At 37.8% G+C, this 25,457-nt stretch overlaps 1 protein-coding gene across 11 annotated transcripts in view; it reads left to right on the top strand.

Moving 5' to 3' along the window:
* The window catches only part of SEC24B (SEC24 homolog B, COPII coat complex component), a 91,440-nt gene that overhangs the window by 37,074 nt on the left and 28,909 nt on the right, over positions 1-25,457 (top strand). For 5 of the 11 annotated variants that reach the window (XR_004973301.1, XM_036343526.1, XM_036343483.1 and 2 more), the window contains exons 3-6: positions 9,226-9,399; positions 16,843-16,947; positions 21,995-22,075; positions 24,918-25,141. Coding sequence is in view for 10 of the 11 variants with exons in the window: in XM_036343526.1 (XP_036199419.1) it covers positions 9,226-9,399; positions 16,843-16,947; positions 21,995-22,075; positions 24,918-25,141 (584 nt within the window). In the remaining variant the exon portion in view is untranslated. Of the gene's footprint in view, positions 1-8,574; positions 8,990-9,225; positions 9,400-16,842; positions 16,948-21,994; positions 22,076-24,917; positions 25,142-25,457 lie in introns of those variants that run through there. The other 6 variants (XM_036343516.1, XM_036343508.1, XM_036343558.1 and 3 more) reach the window with 5 other exon arrangements.

Below are 25,457 nucleotides of genomic sequence, written 5' to 3'. Positions count from 1 at the left end.
TAAAATATATATTTTTTAAAAAATTAACTTTTCTGTTATGAAAATAATAAAGATTATGTAAACATGTTCTTGGAAAATACAGATTAGCAAATGCAAGAGAATAAAAGTCATCTATTATATCACTACCGAGAAAAATTGTTAGCATTTTGATAGTTTTTAATAGTTCTGTTAATGTGCATATTATTTTTTACATAATTGTGATTTATACAGAATACATACATTTATATTTTCTGTATTTTTAAAATATTTTAAAAAATTAATAATGAATTCATAATAATGGCAGAAAAGTTGAAAATTGCAGAAAAATTATAAAGAAAAAGTTTACCCAGAATCTACTTACCCAGAATTAAGCACAATTATTATTAAGGTTATTTTCTCATAGCCTTTTTTTTGGTATTTATTGCCATTTTATTATTCAAATTTTTGCTCTTTTTTTCTTTTTCTTACAGAAGACCCTTTAACATTTCATATAATACTCTGTTAGTTTTTTCTTGTCTGGGAAGCTCTTTATCTGTCCTTCGATTCTAAATGATAGCTTTGCTGGGTAAAGTAATCTTGATTGTAGGTCTTTGAATATTTCTTGCCACTCCTTTCTACCCTGCAAAGTTTCTGTTGAGAAAGCAGCTGATAGTCTTAATTGGAGCTCCCTTGTAAGTAATTAATAGTTTTTCTCTTGCTGCTTTTAAGATTCTCTCTTCATCTTTAACCTTTTGCATTTTAATTATGATGTTCCTTGGTGTGGACCTCTTTGATTTTATTCTATTTGGTACTCTGCACTTCCTGGACTTGTATGCCTATTTCCTTCACCAAATTAGGGAAGTCTTTTTTTTTTTTTAAATAACCATGTTGATTTCAGAGAGGAAGAGAGAGGGAGAGAGATAGAAATATCAATGATGAGAGAGAATCATTGATTGGCTGCCTCCTACACACCCCCTGCTAGGGATAGAGCCTGCAACCAGGCATGTGCCCTCGACCTGAATCGAACCTGGTACCCTTCAGTCCACAGGCTGATGCTCTACCCATTGAGCCAAACTGGCTAGGGCTGTCATTTTTTTAAATTAGAGGCCCAGTGCACAAAATTCATAGGTAGGATCCCTAGGCCGGGCCAGCAATCAGGGCTGATCGGGGCCTTCTGGCTGCCAGCCAGGGCCTTCCTTCATCCTGTGCTGCCCCTTGGTGGTCAGCGTATGTCATAGCAAGCAATTGAACTCTGGGTCTCCCGGTGGAACTCCTGAGTGGGCAATTTGCATATTAGGCTTTTATATATATTTTTAATAGGTTTTCAGTTACTTGTTTTCTGCTTCTGACATGCCCATAATGCAAATGTTGGTACTCTTGAAGTTGTCCTAGAGCAGTGATGGCAAACCTTTTGAGCTCAGCATGTCAGCATTTTGAAAAACCCTAACTTAACTCTGGTGCCGTATCACATATAGAAACTTTTTGATATTTGCAACCATAGTAAAACAAAGACTTATATTTTTGATATTTATTTTATATGTTTAAATGCCATTTAACAAAGAAAAATCAACCAAAAAAATGAGTTCGCGTGTCATAGGTTCACCATCACTGTCCTAGAGGCTCCTTACACTATTCTCACTTTTATTTTATTCCATTTTTTTTCTTTTTGCTATTCTGATTGGGTGTTTTTTGCTTCCTTATATTACAAATTGCTCATTTGATTCTTGGCTTCATTTTTGCTACTGTTGATTCCCTGTAAATTATTCTTCATTTCAGTTAGTTCATTCTTCATTTCTGACTGGACTTTTCTTAATATACTAGAGGCCCGATGTATGAATTTGTGTACCGGTGGCATCCGGCCAGTCCGCCCCAATTGGACCGGGCAGGCCAGGGGGAGGGACCTCAGATGGCCAGCTGGGGAGAGGGGCTGTGGGTGGTTGAACTCACAGCTGAACCCGGTTGAGAGGACAATGTGCATGCTAGCTGTTTATTATATAGGATTATTAATGATTTCAGAGAGGCAGGGAGAGAGAGATAGAAACATTAATGATGAGAGAGAATCATTGATAAGCTGCCTTCTGCATGTCCCCCACTGTGGATCGAGCCTGCAACCTGGTTATGTGCCCTGACCAGAAATTGAACCATGACCTTTTGGTTCCATAGATTGACACTCAACCACTGAGCCATACTAGCTGGACTGACTGGTCTTTTTTTATGCTGTTGAGATTTTCACTAAATTCATTGAGCATCCTTAGAGCCAATGTTTTGAACTCTGCATTTAGTTGATCGCTTGTCTCCATTTGTTTAGTTCTTTTTTAAAAAAATATATTTTATTGATTTTTTACAGAGAGGAAGGGAGAGGGATAGAGAGTTAGAAACATTAATGAGAGAGAAACCTCGATCAGCTGCCTCCTGCACCCCCCCCACTGGGGATGTGCCCGCAACCAAGGTACATGCCCTTGACCGGAATCGAACCTGGGACCCTTGAGTCCACAGGCTGACGCTCTATCCACTGAGCCAAACTGGTCAGGGCCATTTTGTTTAGTTCTTTTTCTGGAGTTTTGTTTTCTCATTTGGGACATATTTCTTTGTTTCCTCATTTTGGCAGCCTCCCTGTGTTTGTTTCTTTATATTAGGTAGAGCTGTTATGTCTCCTAGGCTTGGTAGAGTGGCCTAGTATAGTAGGTGTTCTGTAGGGTTCAGTGGCCTTGATCACCCAAGCTGGGCACTCAAGGTGCCCCCCACCCCTATATGGGCTGTGTGCACCCTCCTCTTGTAGTTGAGCCTTGGTTGCTATTGGCATGCCAATTGGCCCCAGGCCAATCAGCTGCAAGAATTGGCTCTGACCACTGACCACTGGACCTCTGACTACCTTGGAAGATCAGCTATGCAGGGGCCAACCTCACTGAGCAGGACTTACTTCAGTGGGGCTCTGGTGCCTGCTGAGTCCACCCCTTAAGTGTGTCCCTTGTGGAGGTGGTTGGGTGATGATGCTTTGATGTAGTTTGAAGCTTTCCACAGGGTGTGCTGGTTCTGGGGCCTCCCGGAAGGAGCAGGCCAAAGTCAGTTATTGCCTGTGTTCTGCCTGGGGCCATGTGACATGGGCTACAAAGCAATCTGCAGGTGGCTGCTACATGTGCATGGCTGCTACTTGTACTGGGCTTAGAGGTGCCCAGGCTTGGCCATGCTGGGCGCATTTAGCAAGAGGTATGGGGCATGCTAAGGCCAGATGCTGCTTGAGAGATTTTTAGGAAAATGAAGCATGAGCAAGGCAAGATCATTAGGAAAATGAAGCATGAGCAAGGCAAATAGTGTGAGCCAGGTTGATGGAGTCTCATTTATGGCACCTGCCTGCCAGCTGGGTGAGGAGGGAGGGGGAAGGGGAGCTCATCAAAGGAACATTGGCCTCTGCCATCACCCATCACTTCTGTCTGGGAGAAAGCTGCTCCCCTAGCTCTTGCCCTGATGTGAGACAATTCAGTTCCTCCCCATATGCCTCTGGTGCCTTTCAAACTGCTGCCCCAGCACTGGAGTTCAGAAAAAGAAAGTCTGAGAAAGTCCTTGTGCGGACCCTTTAAGAGGAACTGCCTGGGACTCCAGCAGTCCTCCATCTCCCTCAGCCCAATCCCAGCTGATTTTTATTTTTTTATTTATTTGATTTATTGATTTTAGAGAAAGAGGAAGGGAGGAGAAAGCAAACCGATTTGTTGTTCCACTTATTCATGGGTTGATTCTTATATGTGCCCTAACCAGGGATCAAACCCACAACCTTGGCATATTGGGTCAACTCTCCAACCAGGGCAGTCCCTGCTGGCTTTTACAGCAGAAGTTATGGGGACATCTCTTCTTGGTACTGCAACCCTGGGCTGTGGGGCCCGGTGTGGTGTTGAGACCCCTTGCTCCTCACGAGGTACCTCTGCAGCCAAGATACCTCTTCTTAATTTTTTAAAATTTTATTTTAGTGAATTTTATAGAGAGAGGAAGAGAGAGAAACTTTGATTGGCTGCCTCCTGCGCACCCCCTACCAGGGATCCAGCTCACAACCCCGGGCTTGTGCCCTGACTGGCAATTGAACCAGCAACCTTTCCATGCATGGGACACTGCCGAACCAACAGCCACAGCAGCCAGGACTCCCTCCCAGTTTTTATCTGCCACATGTGGATGTGGTACCAGCCCATTAGGCATCTCCTCCCCTCCTACCAGTCTTGATGTGGATAATTCTTTAATTCCCTAGTTGTAGGACTTCCGTTCAGCCAGATTTCAGGCAGTTCTGAATATGGTTTTCTGTAGTTTAGTTGTAATTTTTAATGTGGTTGTGGGAGGAGGCAAGTACCGAGTTTGCCTACACTGCCGTCTTGACAGGAAGTCAAGAACTTTTCTTTATTAAAAGACAATATAGCCCTAGCCAGTTTGGCTCTGTGGATAGAGCATCAGCCTGCGGACCAGTGTCCCGGGTTCGATTCCGGTCAAGGGTATGTTCCTTGGTTGCAGGCTCCTCCCTGGCCCTGGCCCCGGTTGGGGCATATGCAGGAAGCAACCAGTTATCTCTCACATCGATGTCTCTCTCTCTCTCTCTCTCTCTCTCTCTCTCTCTCTCTCTCTCTTTCTCTATCTCTCTCTCTCTCAAGATTAATAGAAAAATATCCTCAGGTGAGGATTAACAAACAAAAGACAATATAAAGAAACTAAGAAGATAAAGCATTAGCTGAGAGGGAAAAAAATATAGTATTTATCTAGAATATACAAATAACCTATACAAATTAATAAGGAAAAGACCAACAACCTAAGGGAAAAAAAGCATGAACAAGTATTTGACAGAAAATTAAATGAAACATCCTCATCCTCATTAATAATTAGGGAAAGCACATTAAAACTAGAATGGGCTGTCTTTTTTAAAATTTTATTTATCCTCACCTGAGGATATGTTTATATTGATCTTTTAGAGAGCGAGGAAGGCACAGAGAGAAAGAAACATCTATCGGTTGCCTCCCCTACATGCCTTAATGGGATTGAACCCACAACCTAGGTATGTGCCCTGACTGGGAATTCAACCCACAACCTTTGGTGTATCGGATGACACTTCAACAAAATGAGTATCCAGCCAGAGCCAAGATAAAACTTCTAAACATGGTCAGCAAAGCCCTGAGTGAGCTTAAGTACCTAGCCCATCCGTGGGCAAACTACAGCCCGCGGGCCGGATCCGGCCCGTTTGAAATGAATAAAACTAAAAAAAAAAAAAAAAAAAAAAAAAGACCGTACCCTTTTATGTAATGATGTTTACTTTGAATTTATATTAGTTCACACAAACACTCTATCCATGCTTTTGTTCCGGCCCTCCGGTCCAGTTTAAGAACCCATTGTGGCCCTCGAGTCAAAAAGTTTGCCCACCCCTGCCCTAGCCTCACCCTGCTGTGGTTCTCCTCTGGCTTCTAGGGTCTTCTTTCAATCTCTGGTACTTGACTTTCTCCTTCCTATTTAAGGGGAGTGTAATTAAACTCTTCCTTTGATGTTACAAACTTTTTCTTTAATAAAACAATACAAATAAAAGTTTATATGATACATATGTATGAACATATTTATGTATGCATATATAAAAGCATAATGAATGAAATACTCATTAACTCACACATACAGATATCTCTAAACCAAGCATGTCAAACTCGCAGCCCAGGTGCCGCACGCAGCCCACAATGAATATTTTTGCGGCCTAGCCAATATAATGGTATGTGAGAAATGTTTTAATAAAATTTCGTAACTTAAGTTTTATAATATCCTGTTATTAATAATTATTAATAACAAACTACAACGTTCACTAATGATTGATTACTATAATCATGTTTCATTCATTTCCCTTAAGCACCTTATGCGCAGAGGCACCATTTCTCTCCACTAATACTAGCAGCGAATATTTTAGCAGCCGATTGCCATATCATTAGTCTTGGACTGGCTGGTTTGGTGTGTGCAACAGAAAATATTTTGCTTTCAGAGAACAAGAAAAGTAGGTTTATTTGCGTTACGCTTGTGCAGTTTCTGGTGAGTTAATGTTCAAGAAAATTAATTTTTATTAAAATGTTCTATTATTTTATGTTAATGATTACTCATTTATTTCAGCCCTTTGTATTCAGCATGGCTCTATCGAAATAAACCTACATTTCTATGAAAATTGAAGCTTTTGTTTTTGCGGCCCACATAAACTTAAACCTTGTTTATTTGGCCCGTGTTAGCCTTTGAGTTTGACATGCTTGCTCTAAACATTATTTTGCTTGTTTTTGTTTTAGCTTTATAAAAATAGTACACTGCATGTATTCTTCAGTGACTTCCTATGTTACATTTCTGGAGTTCATTCTTTCATCATTTTCACTGCTGTTAAGGAGTCCATTGGAAGGACATACTTTACTTATTCCTTCCATTATAAATGGACTTTTGGGTTTCCAATTTTTTGTTTTCACAGACAGCGCTGCTATGAATGAATATTCATGAACACGTCCCTGGTGCAGATGTGCAGAGTTTCTCTAAGGGTGTGCCACGGCTTGAATGGGTGTAGAGAATGCAGGAAGAGTTGAGCAATCTTCTTAGCTCTGCAGCAGCCCATAGGAAAAGAGCTCTTTGGCCTGCCTAGGGAGCAGAGTAGTCTCTTTAGTCCCATGTTCCAAACAAATGTCATCATTTGCTATAAGTGTTAACGTATCTAAATCAGAGGTACTCCTAAGTCTTCCTATTTAAAGTGTAGTCTACTGGCCAGCAACCCTCAAACTTGGTAAAAATGTAGCATATTAGGCCAGGCTGTACTAGACTTGGTGAATCAGAACCCGCATTTTAATAAGACCCCAGGTGACTCATGCACAAAGTTTGAATAATATTCCTCTACTAGTGGCCCGTTGCACAAAGATTCGTGCAATAGGCCTTCCTTCCCCTGGCTGCCGGCACCGGTTTTCCTCTGGCCTTTGATCCGGCCACAGCAGCAAGGGTTGGCTTCTCCGCTCCAGCTGCTCCCAGCCCCTCCTTTTTTTTTTCTTTTTTTTTTTTCCAGCTCTTTGAGCGGAGGCCAGGGCTGGCTGGAAGCCTGGGTTGCCCCCAGTGACCCAAACTCCCAGCCACTCCTTGAGCGGAGCACAGGCCCCCAGCCCCTCCTTGAGCGGAGCCCAGGGCCAGTGGGAAGCTTGGCTTCCTCCATCACTGGGAGCAACCCAAGACTCCTCCTCGCTCCACCCCCATGGCTGCCGCCATCTTCAGTTGTCTTCAGTCTTTGGTCTGCATATGCAAATTAACTGTCATCTTTGTTTGATTAATTTGCATAGTCCCTCTGATTGGCTGGTGGGTGTGGTGGAGTGACAGTGTGATGGTTAATTTGTATGTTTCTCTTTTATTATATAGGACTAGAGGCCTGGTGCACAAAAATTTGTGCACTTGGGGGGAGAGGGGGTCTCTCCGCCCGGCCTGTGCCCTCTCACAGTCTGGGACCCCTCAGGGGATGACCACCTGCTGGCTTAGGCCTGCTCCCTGGGGGGATTTGGCCTAAGATGGCAATCAGACATCCCTCTGGCAGCCTGGCAGCCCTCAGGGGTTGTCCACTTGCCAGTGGGGAGCAGGCCTAAACTGCAGTTGGACATCCTTAGCGCTGCTGAGGAGGCAGGAGAGGCTCCTACCACCACTGCTGTACTGGCACCCATCAGCCTGGCTTGTGGCTGAGCAGAGCTCCTCCCATGTGAGAGAGCCCTGACCACCAGAGGGCAGCGTCTGCCCCCTAGTGGTCAGTGTGTGTCATAGTGACCAGTCATTCTGCTGATAGGGTCAGTTTGCATATTACTCTTTTACTATATAGGATAGAGGCCTGGTGCACTGGTGGGGGCCGGCTGGTTTGCCCTGAAGGGTGTCCCGGATCAGGGTGGGGGTCCCGCTTGGGTGCCTGGCCAGCCTGGATGAGGGGATGATGGCTGTTTGCAGCTGGTCACACCCTCTTCAGGGTGGGGGTCCCCACTGGGGTGCCTGGCCAGTCTGGGTGAGGGGCTGAGGGCCGTTTTCAGGCTGGTGGGTGACTGAAGCTCCCAACCTCTCCTTTTTTTCTTTTTTTCTTTTTTATTCTGGGATTTATTTACCTTCTATAGCTGTCACTGGAACTGAGAGCCGGCTTTAGCTCTGAGGCTCAACTCCAGCTCTGAGACCTTGTGTGCTGAAAGCAGGTATCTGGGTTTGTTTGGCTTCTATAATTGAAACTCTGTTGCAGCTCCAGCTCTGAGGCCTGGCTGGCTGAAAGCAGGTTTCTGGGGTTTGTTTAGCTTCTATAATTGCAACATTGTTTCTTAGAGTGCAGCTCAGAGGCCGGCAGCGGCAAGCAGGGGAACCTTGGCTTCCTCCATCACTGGAGCAAGCAAGCCTCCTGTTCGCTTCAGCTGCCTGGCTGCCGGCCGCCATCTTGGTTGGCAGTTAATTTGCGTATCGCTCTGATTAGCCAATGGGAAGCGTGTCAGAGGTACAGTTAATTACCATGTTTGTCTCTTATTAGATAGGATGTGTGCGTGTGTGTGTCTGTGTGTATACCACATTTTATCTATTCATCTATTGTATGTTTACACCTATATATACATAGTGTGTGTGTATATATAGATGTATATATAATCACATTTTCTTTATTTAATTATCCATCAGGAGACACTTAAGTTGTTATGTTATCTCTCAGTTGGCTGAAGATTATCCTCTAGGTCAAGCAATTTGAGCTGTCAACAAAGGCCCACTGTGGATCACATGAACCTTATTCTAGAAGTCAAACCTAGTGTTATCATCAGGCTCTTAGTTAGAAATGAGGCATCTGATTAGAAACAGCAAATGAGAAGTGTTTACACTACACTGATACAGTTGACAGTACAAAAAGATCTGAGCTGGTACTAGGAACATTTGTGGAGTTCATGAGCCACATTACTGCAGAAGCAAATACTTCCTTTCATCTTCCTATCTGAGATACTGTTGCATAGTAATTAATAGTGATCATTAATTAGTAAAGAAAAACTGTTTTGGATTTACTTTTTTTAAGAAGGTAAGAAATGAATTAGGAAATTTTTTATTAAAGACTATTAAAACATTTGGTTATTACGTTTTCAGGGTTTTTTTTTTTTTAATTTCTTTGAACTACCTTATTTTCTAGATGTAGATATACAAGATAAATGCGATGCTACTGAAGTTTCTATAAGAACTTCAGATAAACTACATTCTTTTAGTATTTTAATATATTTCAACTTTATTGTTGTGGATGAAATAGAGTCTTCTCTTCAGTTGCAGATTCTTTATCCTGTCCTGTTACACAAAATGTTCAGCCTCCCAAGTCCAGCCCAGTGGTATCCACTGTTGTGTCAGGAGCCTCGTCAGCAAGATTACCTCCTACTGCAAATCACCTCGTTGAACCTGTGGCCTCAGTTACACAGCCATCAGAGCTGTTACAACAGAAAGGTATTGGAGAAATTCATTATACTATATATGTAGCACACATATACACACATACTGATTAAAATAGGTAGGCAAACTGGATAACCACAATTTTTTAAAATATGAAAAAAGGTAATTTATAATCTTAATTCCAACACAACTATTTTCTTTTTCACATATTAACGTTTAGTCTCTATGAATTTATATTTTGTATAATTGTAATCATAGTTTAAATACTATTTTGTATTTACAGTTACTAAATTATTCACAGTTCTTCATTTATGTACATAGTCTTTATAGTCATTCCTGGCTAATAATTTATTATGTCATTGTATTATAATTTATTAATCCATCCCTCTATTGTGGAAAATTTATTTCCTACTTTTTAAAGGTTATTATAGTCTCTTTTATAATAAAGTGCTCAAGATTTCCTTATTTAGTGTATTTCCATATCCTATATGATGATTTCTGTGCTTCGTTAATGGAAAGTAGCTTTTGACCTAATTTTGAGAATGAGGGGTGAAAATGAAATTGTACCCCACGTTCCCAGCATTGACAAACAATACAGTTTGTTTGTTTGTTTGCTTGTTTAATATTCTCCATGTGTTAAATAAGTGACAGGCAACTAAATTATGTTATTTTGACCCTCTTTTCCCACATTATCTTTTCTTTTGGCAATATTTGTGATTATTTCCTGTCTGACTAAAATTCTAAATCTACTTTTGGTTCAGGTTAACATACTGTATTTTTCATTTGATAACTGAACTATTTTTTGAAATCCACAGTTTATATTTCCAGAGCAACCATTAGTAATATTTTTAGGGACTATACTCACTATGTAATAATAGCTCCTGATTTTGAATATGAACAATTCTCTCTCTTATGTTCTGAAACTTAGAAAAAGCATCATAAATCCTTACGCTGATTTCACTATCCATATATGCTGAGTATTTATGTAGTCTACAGAAGCCTTTCGATCATTTGATCAGATTATACATTTTACATTTTTTTAATTTGGTTTTATAGGAAAACCAATTCTAGCACCAAGGAGTGTTCATTGATTCCCAACCAGTCAATGGGTATATTGGGAATAGAATCTAGTTGTGTGTGTTTTTTAATCCTCACCTGAGGAATTTTTCCCCCCCCATTGATTTTCACATAGAGTGGAAGGGAGGGAAGAAGTGGGGGAAGAAAGAGAGAGAGAAACATCAACATCAGAGAGACACATCAATTGTTTGCCTCTATCGAACCCACAACTGAGGTACACGCCCATTACAAGGAATTGAACTTGCAACCCTTTGGTCTGCAGGCCCATGATCTAACCACTAAGCAATCGGCCAGAGCAGAATCTAGTTTTTATGAGTGTTTGCCTTCAAAGTGAAAGGCTGATATGAAAGTTTTGCTTGTCATGAGTAAGGGTAGATTGAAGCCCTAACTGAATGAATGGTGTCTTTTAGCTGCATTGATGACTCATTCCTTTTGTTGTTGTTGTTAATCCTCACCTGAGAATATTTTTTTGCCATTGATTTTTTTTTATTTTTTTTTTTTTTTTTGAGAGAGTGGAAGGGAGAGGGACAGAGAAACATCGATGTGAGAAAGACACATCGATCAGTTGCCTCTCACATGCGCCCCGACTAGGGGGTGGAGGTTGAGCCTGCAACCCAGGTATGTGCCCTTGACCAGAATCGAACAGGGACCCTTCAGTCCTCGGGCCAACACTCTATCCACTGAGCCAAACAGACTAGGGCATTCCCTGCTAATTTTTTTTCCTTTCATAATTTCTTTTTGACCATTTTACTTTTTAAATACATGGTATTATCTTATTGTATTATAAACCACTTTTTCACAAAATAATTGTAATTATTTTCCTTAATAAGTAGATTTGAAAAGAGAATGAGCTACCATTTATCGAGCACTTATAATGAACCAGATATTTCATATTTATTATTTAATCCCCATGTCAATCCTATGATGTAGATATTATCTGTTTTACAGATGAGAAAAGTGAGATTCACAAAAAAATTACATAACCAGTCCAAATTATAGATTAGTAAGTAGCAGAATGAAAGATTTTTAACTCAGACTTTCTGTCCTTGTGCTCTTTCTATAAAATGAGGCTGAATTTGTTGTTGGCTTTTAAACTCTTGATTTACCTAAGATACGCTCCTTGTTAAAATAAGTAACAGAAAAGATAATACTGGAGATATTTGAATTGTAGCTTTTAATATTTCTTTTTCTTAAGTAGGAGATTGACTTCTTTTTTTTATTTTTTTTTTTATTTATTGCTTAAAGTATTACAAAGGGTATTACATATGTGTCCATTTTATCCCCCCGCCCTAGACAGTCCCCTAGCCTCCCCTATCGAGATTGACTTCTTAGTGGCCTCTATGCCTTTGGCTAGGTCTAGGGTACACCTATAATTGTGTGAGTCAGAGCTACCATGTACAAGTTGTAGTTTGCGTGAATGGTGCCTCTTGTAGTTGTGCAGTGCATGGTTGTTGGTCTGATATGACTTACTAAAACAGTACTACTTAAAAGAGATAAGTTTTTTTGGTCACAGCTTCAAAGATGCCCTTGCTTATTAGTTAATTCTTTCAAAGACCTCGGCACTTTTTACTGGTTTTTAAATATCATCTCCTATTTACATAATATTTAGTATATTTCAGGCACCATTCTAAGGTTTGAAATATGTATATTAATTTATTTCATCCTCAAAACAACTTATTTGAGGTAGTTATTACCCCATTTACAGATCATGTAAATGAAGAACAGAAAGGTTAGTAACTTGCCCAAGGACACACAACTAGTAAGTAGGGGTAGCACCTAGAATTGAACCCAGAATCCCAGTATATCTATAATGTCCTGCTTTTATAGTCAGTATTTTTTACTGTTTTGCTTTGTTCTCATGGGATTCTTTCAAAAGTAGTGGGTTGTTTGACAGTAGTGATTGGGGATCCCATACATTCAGAATTATTAAATACATTCATTTTTCAATATTTGAATTAAGAATGTTCCAGTGAAAACCAACCCAACTTGTAAGGTTTCATTTTTAACAGAAACATGTATGGCAAGGTAAAAGAAAGTCTATAGATTTAGGGAGTTGTGATTAATAATTTAAGGAAGGGGATATGTTTTCCCTTTAGCGCCTGAGATTTTTATAGCTCAGGGCAATGCGTCATAGTAAGGTTTAGGATAAATTCAGAATAAGTTTCCTTTGTAAAGGGAGAGAAAGGCTATTGTTAACACAGGCACTTTCTTAAGTAGGTAAGTTTTAGGAAAGAGAGGAATATGGTAATTGATGCCCTTAAAACCATCCTTTTGAAAGAATCTTTGGAAATCTTTGTAGTATGTGTACCTCATTTGAAGACCAGTTTAGGAAAGATAACAGTTGCTTCAAAGTCTGAACTCTTGAATTTACAAAAGCTAACCTCACAAGGATTTGTTCTCTTAAGACTAGTTTGTTTTATTTCCAATGTAGCTGTTTCTAGGGAATAGTGAAGAAGCCTTTTATTAAAAGTATCCCCAAGGATATGGTCTCCTGGAGAGTTTTGCCGGAAAGTACTTTAATGATGGGTAGTTTAAACCAAATGTCCTTTTTAAGGTATTGGAGCCCTGTTAATTACAGAACTCTTCATAATGTCAGATTCTTGCAGACTTCTTGCCTATTGGTTTCATAGTCATACCTTGGAAGTTCTAATTTAGACAGAATAAGTTAGGATATAGCATTCCCTCCCCATTTGATGGTGGTGGGATGGAAGGTACTCCGTGTACATTTTTGCAGTGGGTTTTGGGCTGAACTCTGGAAGACATGTCATATGCTTACCACTTTCTTTATAAATGCAGCCTGTGTATGTCATACATAGGTTCTGGCTCGTAAGAAAAGGAATCTGAGAAAAGGCATTCTGGAAGTTCTTGGAACCATTCACATATTGCAGAACAGCAGCTTGGCTGTCAGCCCCTTTCTGGCCATACTCCTTTAGTGCAGTTTGTATGTACTGGATGGATCCAATCTAGAGAAGGGCACTTAATACGGATTGGCTGATATTCTGGAGCTCTTACCATTCCTCTTTGGATTAAATAAAATGTCATATTCTTGTGCTATTACTATCACCAAGCTTTTTTAACAAAGTTTACTTGAACAAGGAAAGGAAGGCACAATTCTGAGCATATTAAATCACATTTGGGGAAGGGCTTAAATCTTGATACTTTCATCTCCAGCACTTCTTACGAAGCACTGCATCTTTTTGCAGGAAAGTAATGTTTTGAGTATGCTGGCTGATATTCTGTTAATATAGTATAGTTGACAACTATAGTATAATCTAACATGATATTATGATGAGTAATAATATTACTCTAGCCTGTCTTATTTGTGAATTTGTTCCAGTGCATGGAGTCATTGTTTTATAATTTTTTTTATCATTCTGTAGTCATTTCATTTGCTTCCAATTAAGTATTGGATATTTTTCCAATAATAAGTAAATCTATTTTTATTCATTAAATCTGAAGAAAGAGAAGGAAATATTTATCTTATAATGTTATGGTGTCCCTGTACTTTGGTTCCTTTGATTAGTACAGAGTTAGCACCTACATATTCATTCAATCATGAAAATAATGGATTGTCCTCTGATTTTTTCTTGATTATTGGCCTCTGTTAGCTCAGCAGAGTGGTTGGCAAACTCATTAGTCAACAGAGCCAAATATTAACAGTACAACGACTGAAATTTCTTTTGAGAGCCAAATATTTTAAACTTAAACTATATAGGTAAACTTTACCTATATAGGTCACTATATAGGTAAACTTAAACTATATAGGTAGGTACATTGTTAATAACTTAATTAGGGTACTCCTAAGCTGACCTTTGCTAAAAACGTCCTCAATCTGAGGGGTTGACCTCAGCGAACGTACCCCCACTTCTTCTAATGCCACTTCTTCAAAATAGACTCGCCCAGGCCGAAAACCGACTTCTGCGCATGGGCCACGAAGTTTCAATCGCACTGTACGTGCGCACCCACACGTGTTATTTTGTGGAAGAGCCACACTTAAGGGGCCAAAGAGCCGCATGTGGCTCGCGAGCCGCGGTTTACCGACCACTGGCTCAGTACAACAATTTCTTCCTGTTTCTTCTTATTAAATATATACATATACACACAGGGTGGGGCAAAAGTAGGTTCACAGTTGTATGTGAAATGTTTATTCTTGTATTATGTTTATTAATTATTGTGTTATTTTTCCATGTGAATAACTGTAGACCTACTTTTGCCTCATCCTGTATGTGTACTTTCTAAAGTGCAGTGCTAATTGCATTTTGAGAAAGTACTTTTTTTTTTTATGATTGGCTTTGGAGTGCTTTTGTACTTTTATTTAAATGCTTTTGTCTTACAGTCAGAAAATTTGGAGCATTTTAAGAGGTACAGTGTTGCTGTGGAGAAAATGATATTCAAAACTTCCACCTTCTGCAACTTCACTGTCCTCTTTCAAGCTTGCTCTTACATCCCACTGTTGTGGATACACATAGGACTTCTTAGCCTGCAGTGAACTGCCAATAGAAAGCAAAACAGGCTCATCTCTAATTGCTAGTTCAAACCTCCTCTAGATGGATTGGAATTTAGTATTTCATTTAAAAGGCCATCTCTTCCATTGCCTGTCTGCAAGGCTCTGTATATTCAGTGATGAACAAAACAGGTGTAGTTCCCATCCTTACTAACATTGAGTGAGGCTAGGGGAGGTGGGGTTTCTGTTTGGTCATTAATTATTTCCACTTCTGAAACATACTGTAAGTTTATGAGCAAGGTGTCTGCATGGTTGGGCTTTCCACTGGAAGAGGGACATTTTAAAGCCAGCATTTTGGACTGCTAGTCAAAAGCTACGACCTCACCATGAAGCCAGTGCTCCTGACACATCTTGCATGACACCTGGCTCCCAACATGCAAAAGTACTTCATTTTAAGGAAGTCCTTAAATTGAAGAATTTCTTTTCTATAAAACCTTTTTTACTGTAAACGTATGTTTACTTGTAAACTTCTTAGTATATCTAACCTAAGGTCTAATATTAGTCAAATTTTTATCTTACCTAGACTTTTATTAGAGGAATATGCCCCTCTGAATTTGGTCTTTCAAGGTATCAAGCTTATTTCTAGTATTTTTCTGAAATTACTTAAATTGATTTTATTTTCTCAGATGAATTTAGCATAACTGCCATTTTATCTATATATTTAGAAGATGTTTCAGCAAACCTAGCTGATTTTTTTCACGACTTTTTTAGTCAGGGTGAGGAGATTACACATGTACAGTTTAACCTTTATTCCCTTCTCAGCTCAGATGTTACTCTTTAATAGCTTTTTTCTTACTATAGACATAGTTATGTTTATCCATGCTAATTTAAAAGGTCACCTGAAAGAAACAATGAAGAGAGCATCAGGGAGCTATCATGGGATTTTGGTGAGGCCAGGCTTCATTGTGCTTCCAGTATTGTGAAATGCTCTTGAAAATTCACAGTTTCTAGGTTTTTCTTTTTTCAAGCTGAGCTGTAAGATTTTCCCTACAGGGGGCTTATTCTTATTTATAAGGTGTTTTCATTTTTAATTAAGATTATTTTCCCTCTTAAAAATTTTCTGTGGATGTTAATGTTTTAAGTCTTGATTTTGCACATTAATTAAATAATAAAAACACCCAGTCAAAATTTTAAAGAGAAGTATTATACAGTTACCAGCTGTAGTGCCTTTTCTACAGACTCTACCTTCTCTTGGTGGATCTCACAGAGGACCACTCATTGACCTACTTCAGACTCTGGTGCAGGCAATAGACTGAAGCTGAGATAATTGGCCATCTCAGAAAATACACTATTCTGTAATTGCCACACTTGCAGGGCCACAATTAATTACTCTCCCCCCCCACCCCCCCAAAACATACACACACCCTTTTTTTGAACATCATCTGATAGCAGAGAACTATGCTGAATACAGTTCTTTTCTTTAACTGTCATTCTTTTTCCGTTATGAGAACTGAGTTACCATCAAGGTGGCATTAACAGAAGGAAGGTATCAAGTATCTCTGTGTGTGTTGTATGCTATATAAATTCATTTCAGTAAAATGATCACTGCTCACCAAGAATGCACAGTCCCAAAGGAAGTATACTACAAGGGCCCTAAACTTAAAGAAGGTAAACATGTATAGAACTCAGTGAGATTTTCAGAGATTATCATTGCCATTTCCTAATATTGTTAATGTAATTCATGGTACTTTTTTCCACACTTAAATCAGCTACTTCATATTAAAGCTGCTTTTACTAAACTGCTTTTAGAGATTTTCTAACAGTTTCCGTTTTGATAATAAATTTGCTAATATTAATATGCATGCTGGGTTGCTCTTTGGAATGTCAGAGTTCTTTCTCACTTTTAATGCAATGTCAAATTTTATTTCTCATCTTTCCTGTTGGTTTGACTCGTGTTTGTGCTTTCCACTTTACAGGCATGCAGTATGGTGAATATGTTAATAATCAAGCTAGCTCCGCACCAACTCCCTTGTCATCAACTTCCGATGATGAGGAAGAGGAGGAGGAGGATGAGGAAGCAGGTCTGCTTTAGCTTTACACCAGTTCTTAATCTTTTCCTACTCAAGTTCTTTTTATTTGTCCACAGTCTTACAGCTTCTTTAAAAAGTATCTTTGCAGATTTAGCTCAATGAACTTACTTGGTTTAGGTTATAGAAGATTGCGGTCACTTGAAATTTGGTGTTTTGCTTATTTGTTTTGTTTTTCTTACTTTGGACATCTTTACCATTTCATTAAATAACAATACATCGTTCGTGATGACAGTGGTTTCTTCTTTCAGAAATGCATTTCAGCTCAGGTCATGCAAAAGAATTGAGTGTTGATTGAAGCTTTTGACTGTTTGCTCTAACATCTTTTAGGAGGAATGTTTTCTTTTCTGCTTTGCATGCTACTTAGTCTAAACAGAATAAGCCATTTGGATTTTATATAACAATGACAGAAATAGAACAATGTTTCTTTAAGCTCCTTTTGGCACTTACTATATATTTAGAAAGCCAAAAATTTGTAGTTATTTTCCAGTTTGCAAATATTCTCTATATATGGTGGCTGTAGCTGGAAGTTCCATCTTTCTGTACAGTGAGAGAGGGCAGAGTTCTGGGGCTAAAATGAAGGTAATTTGATACCAGAGTTAGAGTTCAAAAGGTTCAAATAGAAATGGTGTTCAAATGGTGTTCAAATGGGCTAGCCTTAAATCTAATTAACTAAAATACTAAACATTTGCAGATGCTTTATTGTTTCCAGCCTGCTACAGATATGTAGTATTTAATCAGTAATATGGATTATGGATTTTCTTAAGTGCCAGTAAACTAATGGTATAATAAGTCCCAGTTATCTCATTTCTCTGTAAAAGTATCCTGAATTCTGTACAACTAACTTATAGAGTCTATTTGTAACCTTATTACAAATTTATAGAGTTCATTTGTAACCTTATTAAAAATGCAATAAGCTCACAGAATAGTTTGGAATCTAGAACAAAATTACAGTGAATTCTATGTTAATCATAGTGTTTTATAGGAATATATAGGATAATCTGGAACCAGATGTAGGGTTGGATGACAGGGAAGATTCTCTGGGGGATTAAGACTGGTACCTGAGCTGAGTCTAAAAGGAGTAGTTGGATTAGGCAGGTGAGGGATCCGGGGAGAGGCACAGATACTTTTTAAAACAAAGCAGGGAGATTTTGAGAAGATGGCATATTGGGGAACTTTAGTGAATCGGGGACCTATGGTCTGCAAAGGGCCGTGGCCAGAAGAATTGAATGAGGTTGGGTAGAATGACTGGATGAGATCTTTGAAAACCAGGCACAGCAGATCCTCAAATAACATCATTTTGGTATAAAGTTAATGAAATACTGCAAGAACTTAAATCTTGTTTATATTGATTAGCCTATGGTCAGATTGATTTAATTATACATTACTTCACTTAACACAGAAGCTATAGATGATGTTAAGTGAGGACTTACTGTATTTCATATTAAGGTGTTTGGATTTTATTTTGGAGGTAGTGAGGAGTCACTGAGGGCGTTTACATGGAAAAATAACAGCCAAATTTGCACTTCTCTTACAAAAGTATTCATAGGAGCATACTGAAACTAGGCTCTTAGAATAATCTGCTGAGGAAAATGAGTTCTGAGGCTAAGGTAGCCAGAAGATTGAAGGAGAGTATAGCATAGCATTACCAAACGAAGAAAATCATTTTTACAGATCGAAAGTAATTTGGCTAGCAGTGGTAAATGTTAAGAAATGTTTGGTTGAAGTCTGAGAAAAAACAGTTGGCTTTATCAATCAGGTTTCCTGTCTTGTTTTTTCTGCCTCCCCTCCCCCCACACACACACCCCCAACCCCATTTGTAACACTGTTTGAGGGGATGGGGGAGGGATGAGAGAAAATGAAGAGCATTTCCTAAGTCTGATTAATATCTGTTTAATATTAACAGTATTCCTGTGGAGTAGGTATTAGTTTAAAATCTGTTGTTACAAATAAGAAGTGGTTCATAGATGTTAGGTGTCTTGTTCATTTTCTTTTAACTGACAAGCAGTGGAGATGGAATTTGACTTACACTTTTTCCATGATGTATGCAAGTTATGAGGAAGTAAAACTTTAAGTTGGTTAATTTAAAGTTGACCAATACTAGTAAGTACATTGGACTTCCTTGACCCATGTTGCTTATCTTTTAAAGGCTTACATGCATCCCTATACTTTTCCCCCACCTTCAAGGATTTTGAGCTGTTCTTATGATCTATTCTCCCTTTGCTTCCTCAGATTTCAGCTCTTCCTCTCTTCCTCCTCCTCTTCTTTCAGTGTATGACATGTAGCCAATAAAAGAATAAGGGAAAATTCTTCCTAAGTACTGCATTCAAATAGTGATAACAAATACTCTGATTTGTTCTCAGAGTATTTGTTACTAATTGTAGTGTGAAGTGACTGAGGTAAATTGGGCCTATGTAAGGTTTAAGAGTGGGAAAAAGTACCAAAGTTGTTTGTTCAACTGAAACCAGCTAGTATGCAGAAAGCAGTACTTTGCTTGATGTTATTTCATTTGCCTCTTTATTTTAGAAAATCATGTTAGTATAATTTAGCACTAAAGCTTCAGATTATTTTATTAAAATGTATCCCAAGTATGTATGTTTTGGATGCTATGTTTGGTTATTAACTTAGAATGAAATTTTGGCTAGTAGGCCATTAAAAATTTTTTAAGCTGTCACTATAGTTCAGATTATCAAAGTTCAGAAGCTCTTTTTTAGCTTTAGGTGAAGTTGGTTGAGTGTGTGACTTTAAGATATAAAGGTACCTTTTTTTGACAGCAAGATGAATACTGAAACTCTGTAGATTAAAGTCATTTTCTTAAATTTTTTTATTTGTTTTAAAATTGTATTTATTTTTTTCAATTACTGTTGGTATTCAGTGTTATATTAATTTCAGGTGTGCAGCACTCCTATATTCTAAGAGTTTTGTAGTTTTAGTGCTTACATTTTGGTCTGTGATCCACGTTTTGTTCATTTTAGTGTAGAGTATAAAGAAAGAGTCTAACTTTTTTCTTCTGCCTGTGACTATCTAGTTGTTCCAGAACCATTTGTTGAAAAGAATTTACACAATAATAAAGTTAATCATTTTAAAGTGTACAATTCAGTGCCGTTTAGTACATTCACAATGTTGCGCAACCACCATCTCTATCTAATTGTTTCATTTTGTTTTTTGTGCACCCACCACTTCTATCCAGTTCTAATTTTGTGAATGTACTAACTAAACATTACATTATCCCAAAAGAAAACTGTGTGACCATTAAGCAACAGCTTCCCATTTCCCCTTCTCTCAGCTCTTGGAAACCACCAATCTACTTTCTAGCCCTATAGATTTCCTAGTCTGCATATTTCATATAAATGAAATCATGCAATGTGTGACCTCTTCTGTCTCGCTTGTTTCACTTAGCTTGTTTTAGGAATTATTCATATTGTGGCATGTGTTTGTACTTTATTCATTTTTATAGGTAAACTAGTAGATAAATAATACCCTATTGTATAGATATACCATATTTTGTTTATCCATTCATCTCCTGATGAATATTTGGGTTTTGGTGTATTTTTTTTTTAATGCTATCACTTTTAGACTTTGACCTTATGTATTAGCATTCTTCTTTAGTTATAAATTCACAAATAAAAAAAAGATCCATTGTTCCCCATTCTTAATCACAAAGAAAGTGTTTTGTGTTTTCCACCTTTTTTTTTTGTAGTCCTCATACTTTGCATAAGTTTTTTCATGTTTAGTGTCTCATTGAAGCCTCACAAGAACATTAAAAAAGACATATAGGGCATTTTTCAAATTTTTCTCATTTTGCAGAAGAGAGTATTGATTGTTTTTTCCCCAAAGTTATATAACAAGTAAATAACAGAGTCTAATGTAACTGCAGTCTTTTGCTCCAAATCATGTTCTTTGCTGGTAATAAAATCAGTCTATGCAAAAAGCTTTAGTTGTTATGCCATGAGTCAACATACCTAGTCACAGGGTTTTCCAAAAGTAGCCAATGAAAGGTAATTATGCATGCCTATTCTTTTTATATCACAGTTAAAAATTAACCTAAAATGTAGTTTAAACTCCATCTATAATGATAAAAGCATAATATGCTAATTAGACCGGACATCCTCCCGGATGACCTTCCAGATGAAGCCAGGGCTGTGAGGGATGCCCAGGTCCTGGGTGCCAGAGGGAAGCTGGTGCCAGCAGCTGGGGGAAGAAAGGCCTACTCTTACACGAATTTTGTGCATCGGGCCTCTAGTTTATAATATTGTTGTTAAGAGCTAGGATCACCTCTGTACCACAGAATCTTGTCTTACAGTTAAAAAAGACCTAGCGCTCTAACACCACAGAGGGACCATGTGCATTTTTGGTTTTATTTATCACTGTATACACTAGCGTATTTACCTAGTATAGCTGTAGGCTCTCAAAATATTTGTTGAGTGAATAGATGAAGGAAATGTATTGTACATTCTGTTATCTGTGTGACCCATCACTAAATTTCATCATAAATTGCCACAGAAAATTTCTATTAATCTTACAGGTTTTGAATGAACACACAATAAGAATTCTTTTTTTAATCCTCATCTGAGGACATGCTGAGAGAGAGAGAGAGAAACATTGATCGGTTGCCTTCCCTATGCGCGCCAACTGGGGATCAAAAAGTCATTAAAATTTAAGAATCCTAATACTGATAATATATATTTAATAGTTTGCAGTTTGGTAGATGCAGTTTTTGAGAGGTAACTGTATTAAAATTTCTGTCAATGTAAAATTTATATTTGTGTGTGAAGTAATTTGATATCTGTTCTCTAGGATGCCATCACATGTGAATGATTAAATCTTATTCCACTCATCAGCTCCATAGTCTTCCTACTCTCATTCTCATCCCCTATTCTTGTATCAGAAATTTATTTATGTGTTTTTAAAAACGTCTTTAAACATCAGTCATTTTACATTTTCACTAGAGTCAGCAAAGCATCTTCTATAAAATTGCCAAAGGCTGCCCTAAGATACATTGTCATTTTAGACTTAGTAGACACTTTGGTTTTCCTTTTAGGTATTGACAGCTCTTCTACCACAAGCAGTGCTTCTCCACTGCCCAACAGTTACGATGCCCTAGAAGGAGGCGGCTACCCAGGTAATTTGTTTTGTGCCTGTTTAATGGTTGCTTGAAAAGTCACTAACCATTAATTGCTTTCAAAACATGAACATGTATTATACATAATTAGCAGGGTGTATATTTTTTAACAGAAAAGGGGACATTTTCCTGGTATTTCTCAGCCTTAATTATATGGTATTAATTTTTATACACCAACTATGAATGTTGTTTTTGGGCAGCTTAAGGAAATTTATTACTCTATTTTTGTTATCATGCTCTTTATCATTTTCCTCCTTCTCAAAGTCTTTTAATAGTGAATAATTTTTCTCTTCTTTTCCCTTTTTTATGCTAATAACTCCTTAAATATATTTTATATTTCTGTTCTCATGCTTAGGTCCTTGAATTCCTTCCAACTAGCCTCTGAATATAAGTAGTCTTTGACTCTTTACTCCCCCTATGGCTCCTGGCTGCCTCCACCAGGTAAATAGATTAACCAACTTGGATGTAGTTTTTGGAGGCATTACTTTTAACCATATCAGGAAATAACTTTGGTCATTACATAGAAATAGGAGTAGTGGATAGTATTAAAGGAAAAACACACAAACTTAACCTTTTGTAATTAATAGTCATTTTTATTATAACATCTTATACTGTGATTTTTCTGATTTGCCTATCTCCTATCACCTGACAACCACACCTGACCTACCCTTTTTTCTCTCTCTCTTTCTGATGACTCCAAACTTTAGGACTAATAGAATAAGTAATGTTGCCCTTCTCTTCTTATCACTCTGAGAATAATCCAGGATTAAAGTTGAAGTATTCTGTACTTAACTGAATGCACTATCTTGCTGCCATTATCCTATGAATCAGAAAAGTTTAATCTCAGCTTAATATAGAATTTCCTTTTAATATTTTAAGAATACTTAAATAAGCTACTTTAGTCTTTTGTGGTTACAGATTTTTCCCACGTAGGAACCACTATTTGTGTGTATGTGTATAAGAAGTTGTGGACCATTCTAAAAGCAATCATTGTCATCAAAATATTCTAGAAGTTACTTCATCAACTAAAAGATGAATAGTCTAGCCTGGCCATTGTGGCTCAGTGATTGAGCATTGACCTATGAACCAGGAGGTCATAGTTTGATTCCTGGTCAGGGCACATGTCCAGGTTGTGGGCTCGATCCCTGATAGGGTCATGCAGAAGGCAGCTAATCAATGATTTTTATCATTGATGTTTCTATCTCTCCCTTTCCCTTCCTCTCTGAAGTCAATAAAAATATATTAAAAAAAGAAAGAAAGATGAATACTCTAACTGTATAGTATGTCATGAGCTTCAGAGTAACCTGAAGTGAAATGTCCAGTGTGGTGTAGTTAAAAGATCATGGCCTTGGAGTTGGGCCATGGTTTGTTTATATTCATTTATCAACAAATCTTATTCTCATTATGAACTATGCTTTCAGAGTAAGTGAGTGACCTACAGCAAATTTTCTAGCAATTTGTATAGCAACAAAATTAAGGAAAGATGTGAGCAACTGTAGCAGTAAGGTTAAATGAATTGAAAGTTTACTATGTCAGGTACTAGGATAGATTTTAGGACTATAGAAATGTATGAACTATTGTCCACTTCTTATAGAAGGGGATAAGTTTTAGACTTCCATGTTTATGAATCCAGTTCTTTATTTCTTATGCTGATGTCATGTTAAGCGACCTTTCTACTTACAGTCTCAACGCCATGAGGAGAGACAAGCAGGAAATTTAAGGATCTGACACTGCATTGACGCTCTTGTCCTTTTAAGTCTGGGATGTTACCAGAAAGCTAATAAGCCAAGCCTTGCCTAATTAACACATGATGATAGAGAGCAGAATGTGTAGGAATGTATCTTCAAAATTAGAGCAAATAGAGTCAGTAGAAAGATGTGATTCCTCAAGAAACTTTTTAAAAATAAATTTTATTTAGTCAGTTGCTTTTGAGAACGCATTGTTTTCATAGTCTGATTACTGGTGAAGAATATGATTTTTTATATGAAAATAGATTTGAATACATCTATATTATAGCTATGACTTGGAAAAAAAATCTAACAGTCAATATACCAAATTGTTAATAATGGTTATGTGTAATAGAATAATTTTTAGGATTTCTTCTTGTTATTCTTGTATATGATGATTAAATTTTCTACTGTTTTCATAATTTTAATCACATTTTAGTTTTTGTTTTAAATTTCAATAAAGGAAGAACATTGATTCATTAAATTGTATTGACATCTACTGCGTACCAGACATTGTTTTAGGAGCTGGACACTTCTAGACACTCTTTCATATTTTCATAGTCTTGCCTCTATAAATAATACAGATTTCTAGGGGATTATAGAAATATGCCACTCTTTTCATGGACATATTTTATAGATGGCAGGGTCAGATAAATGGCAAAATAGAGTAAAGAGTAGTTGACACTCTTTTTAGTGCTTTGCTTTGTTTTCTACTTTATAGCCCCATTCCTGAGGGAAAAAATAAAAGGAAAAACTGTTTTTTGTATGGTTAATATATAAATATAAAGGCCTTATCTATTAGAAATGCCACCTGAATATCAAAGTATTTGTTCAAGTGATACCAGTGAGGTTTTCTTAAAATAGGTCTATAAAAAAAAAAAAAAGGGTTGGGAACATATAAAACAGGATTAGCAAAATATTGATGATTATTAAAGCTGAATGATGAGTATGTGGGGTTTATTAGTCTATTCTCTACTTTTGTGAATGTTCAAAATTTCCCATAGTAAAAAGTTAAAGAAAAAGGGAAATGCCAGAGGTTATGGCTCTCCCAAGAGCCAAGTCTTTTTATACAGTTGTGTTTTCAGGTGTTAACACCTTGTCTTTCTCTTTGTTAGATATGCTTTCTTCATCAGCAAGCAGTCCTGCTCCTGATCCCGCTCCTGAACCTGACCCTACTCCAGCTCCAGTGCCCACTGCCCCTCAGCCTTCAAAAGTGGCTAAACCATTTGGATATGGTTACCCCACTCTTCAGCCTGGTTATCAGAATACTGCAGCACCACTGCACCCCGGAGGACAGCCCTGTAGCCCAGCATATTCTGGATTCCAGCAGTATACTCAAGTATGTATTTAGTCATAGAAAGACATTGCATATCTAAAAATTGTGAAACTATCAATTCTGACAAAATTTCTGGTGATTCAAATGGGTCATAGGTACAAATACAGATAAGCCTGGATTGAGCATAGAAAGAATTTGTTTCTAATTTTTTAAATATATTTTATTGATTTTTTACAGAGAGAAAGGGAGAGGGATAGAGAGTTAGAAACATTGATTAAAGAGAAACATTGATCAGCTGCCTCCTGCACAACTCCCACTGGGATGTGCCCGGAACCAAGGTACATGCCCTTGACCAGAATCGAACCTGGGACCCTGAGCC

This window comes from Myotis myotis, unplaced genomic scaffold (genome assembly GCF_014108235.1).
Source record: "Myotis myotis isolate mMyoMyo1 unplaced genomic scaffold, mMyoMyo1.p scaffold_m19_p_1, whole genome shotgun sequence".
Classification (NCBI taxonomy): domain Eukaryota; kingdom Metazoa; phylum Chordata; class Mammalia; order Chiroptera; family Vespertilionidae; genus Myotis; species Myotis myotis.
This window is presented reverse-complemented; position numbering and strand designations above follow the sequence as displayed.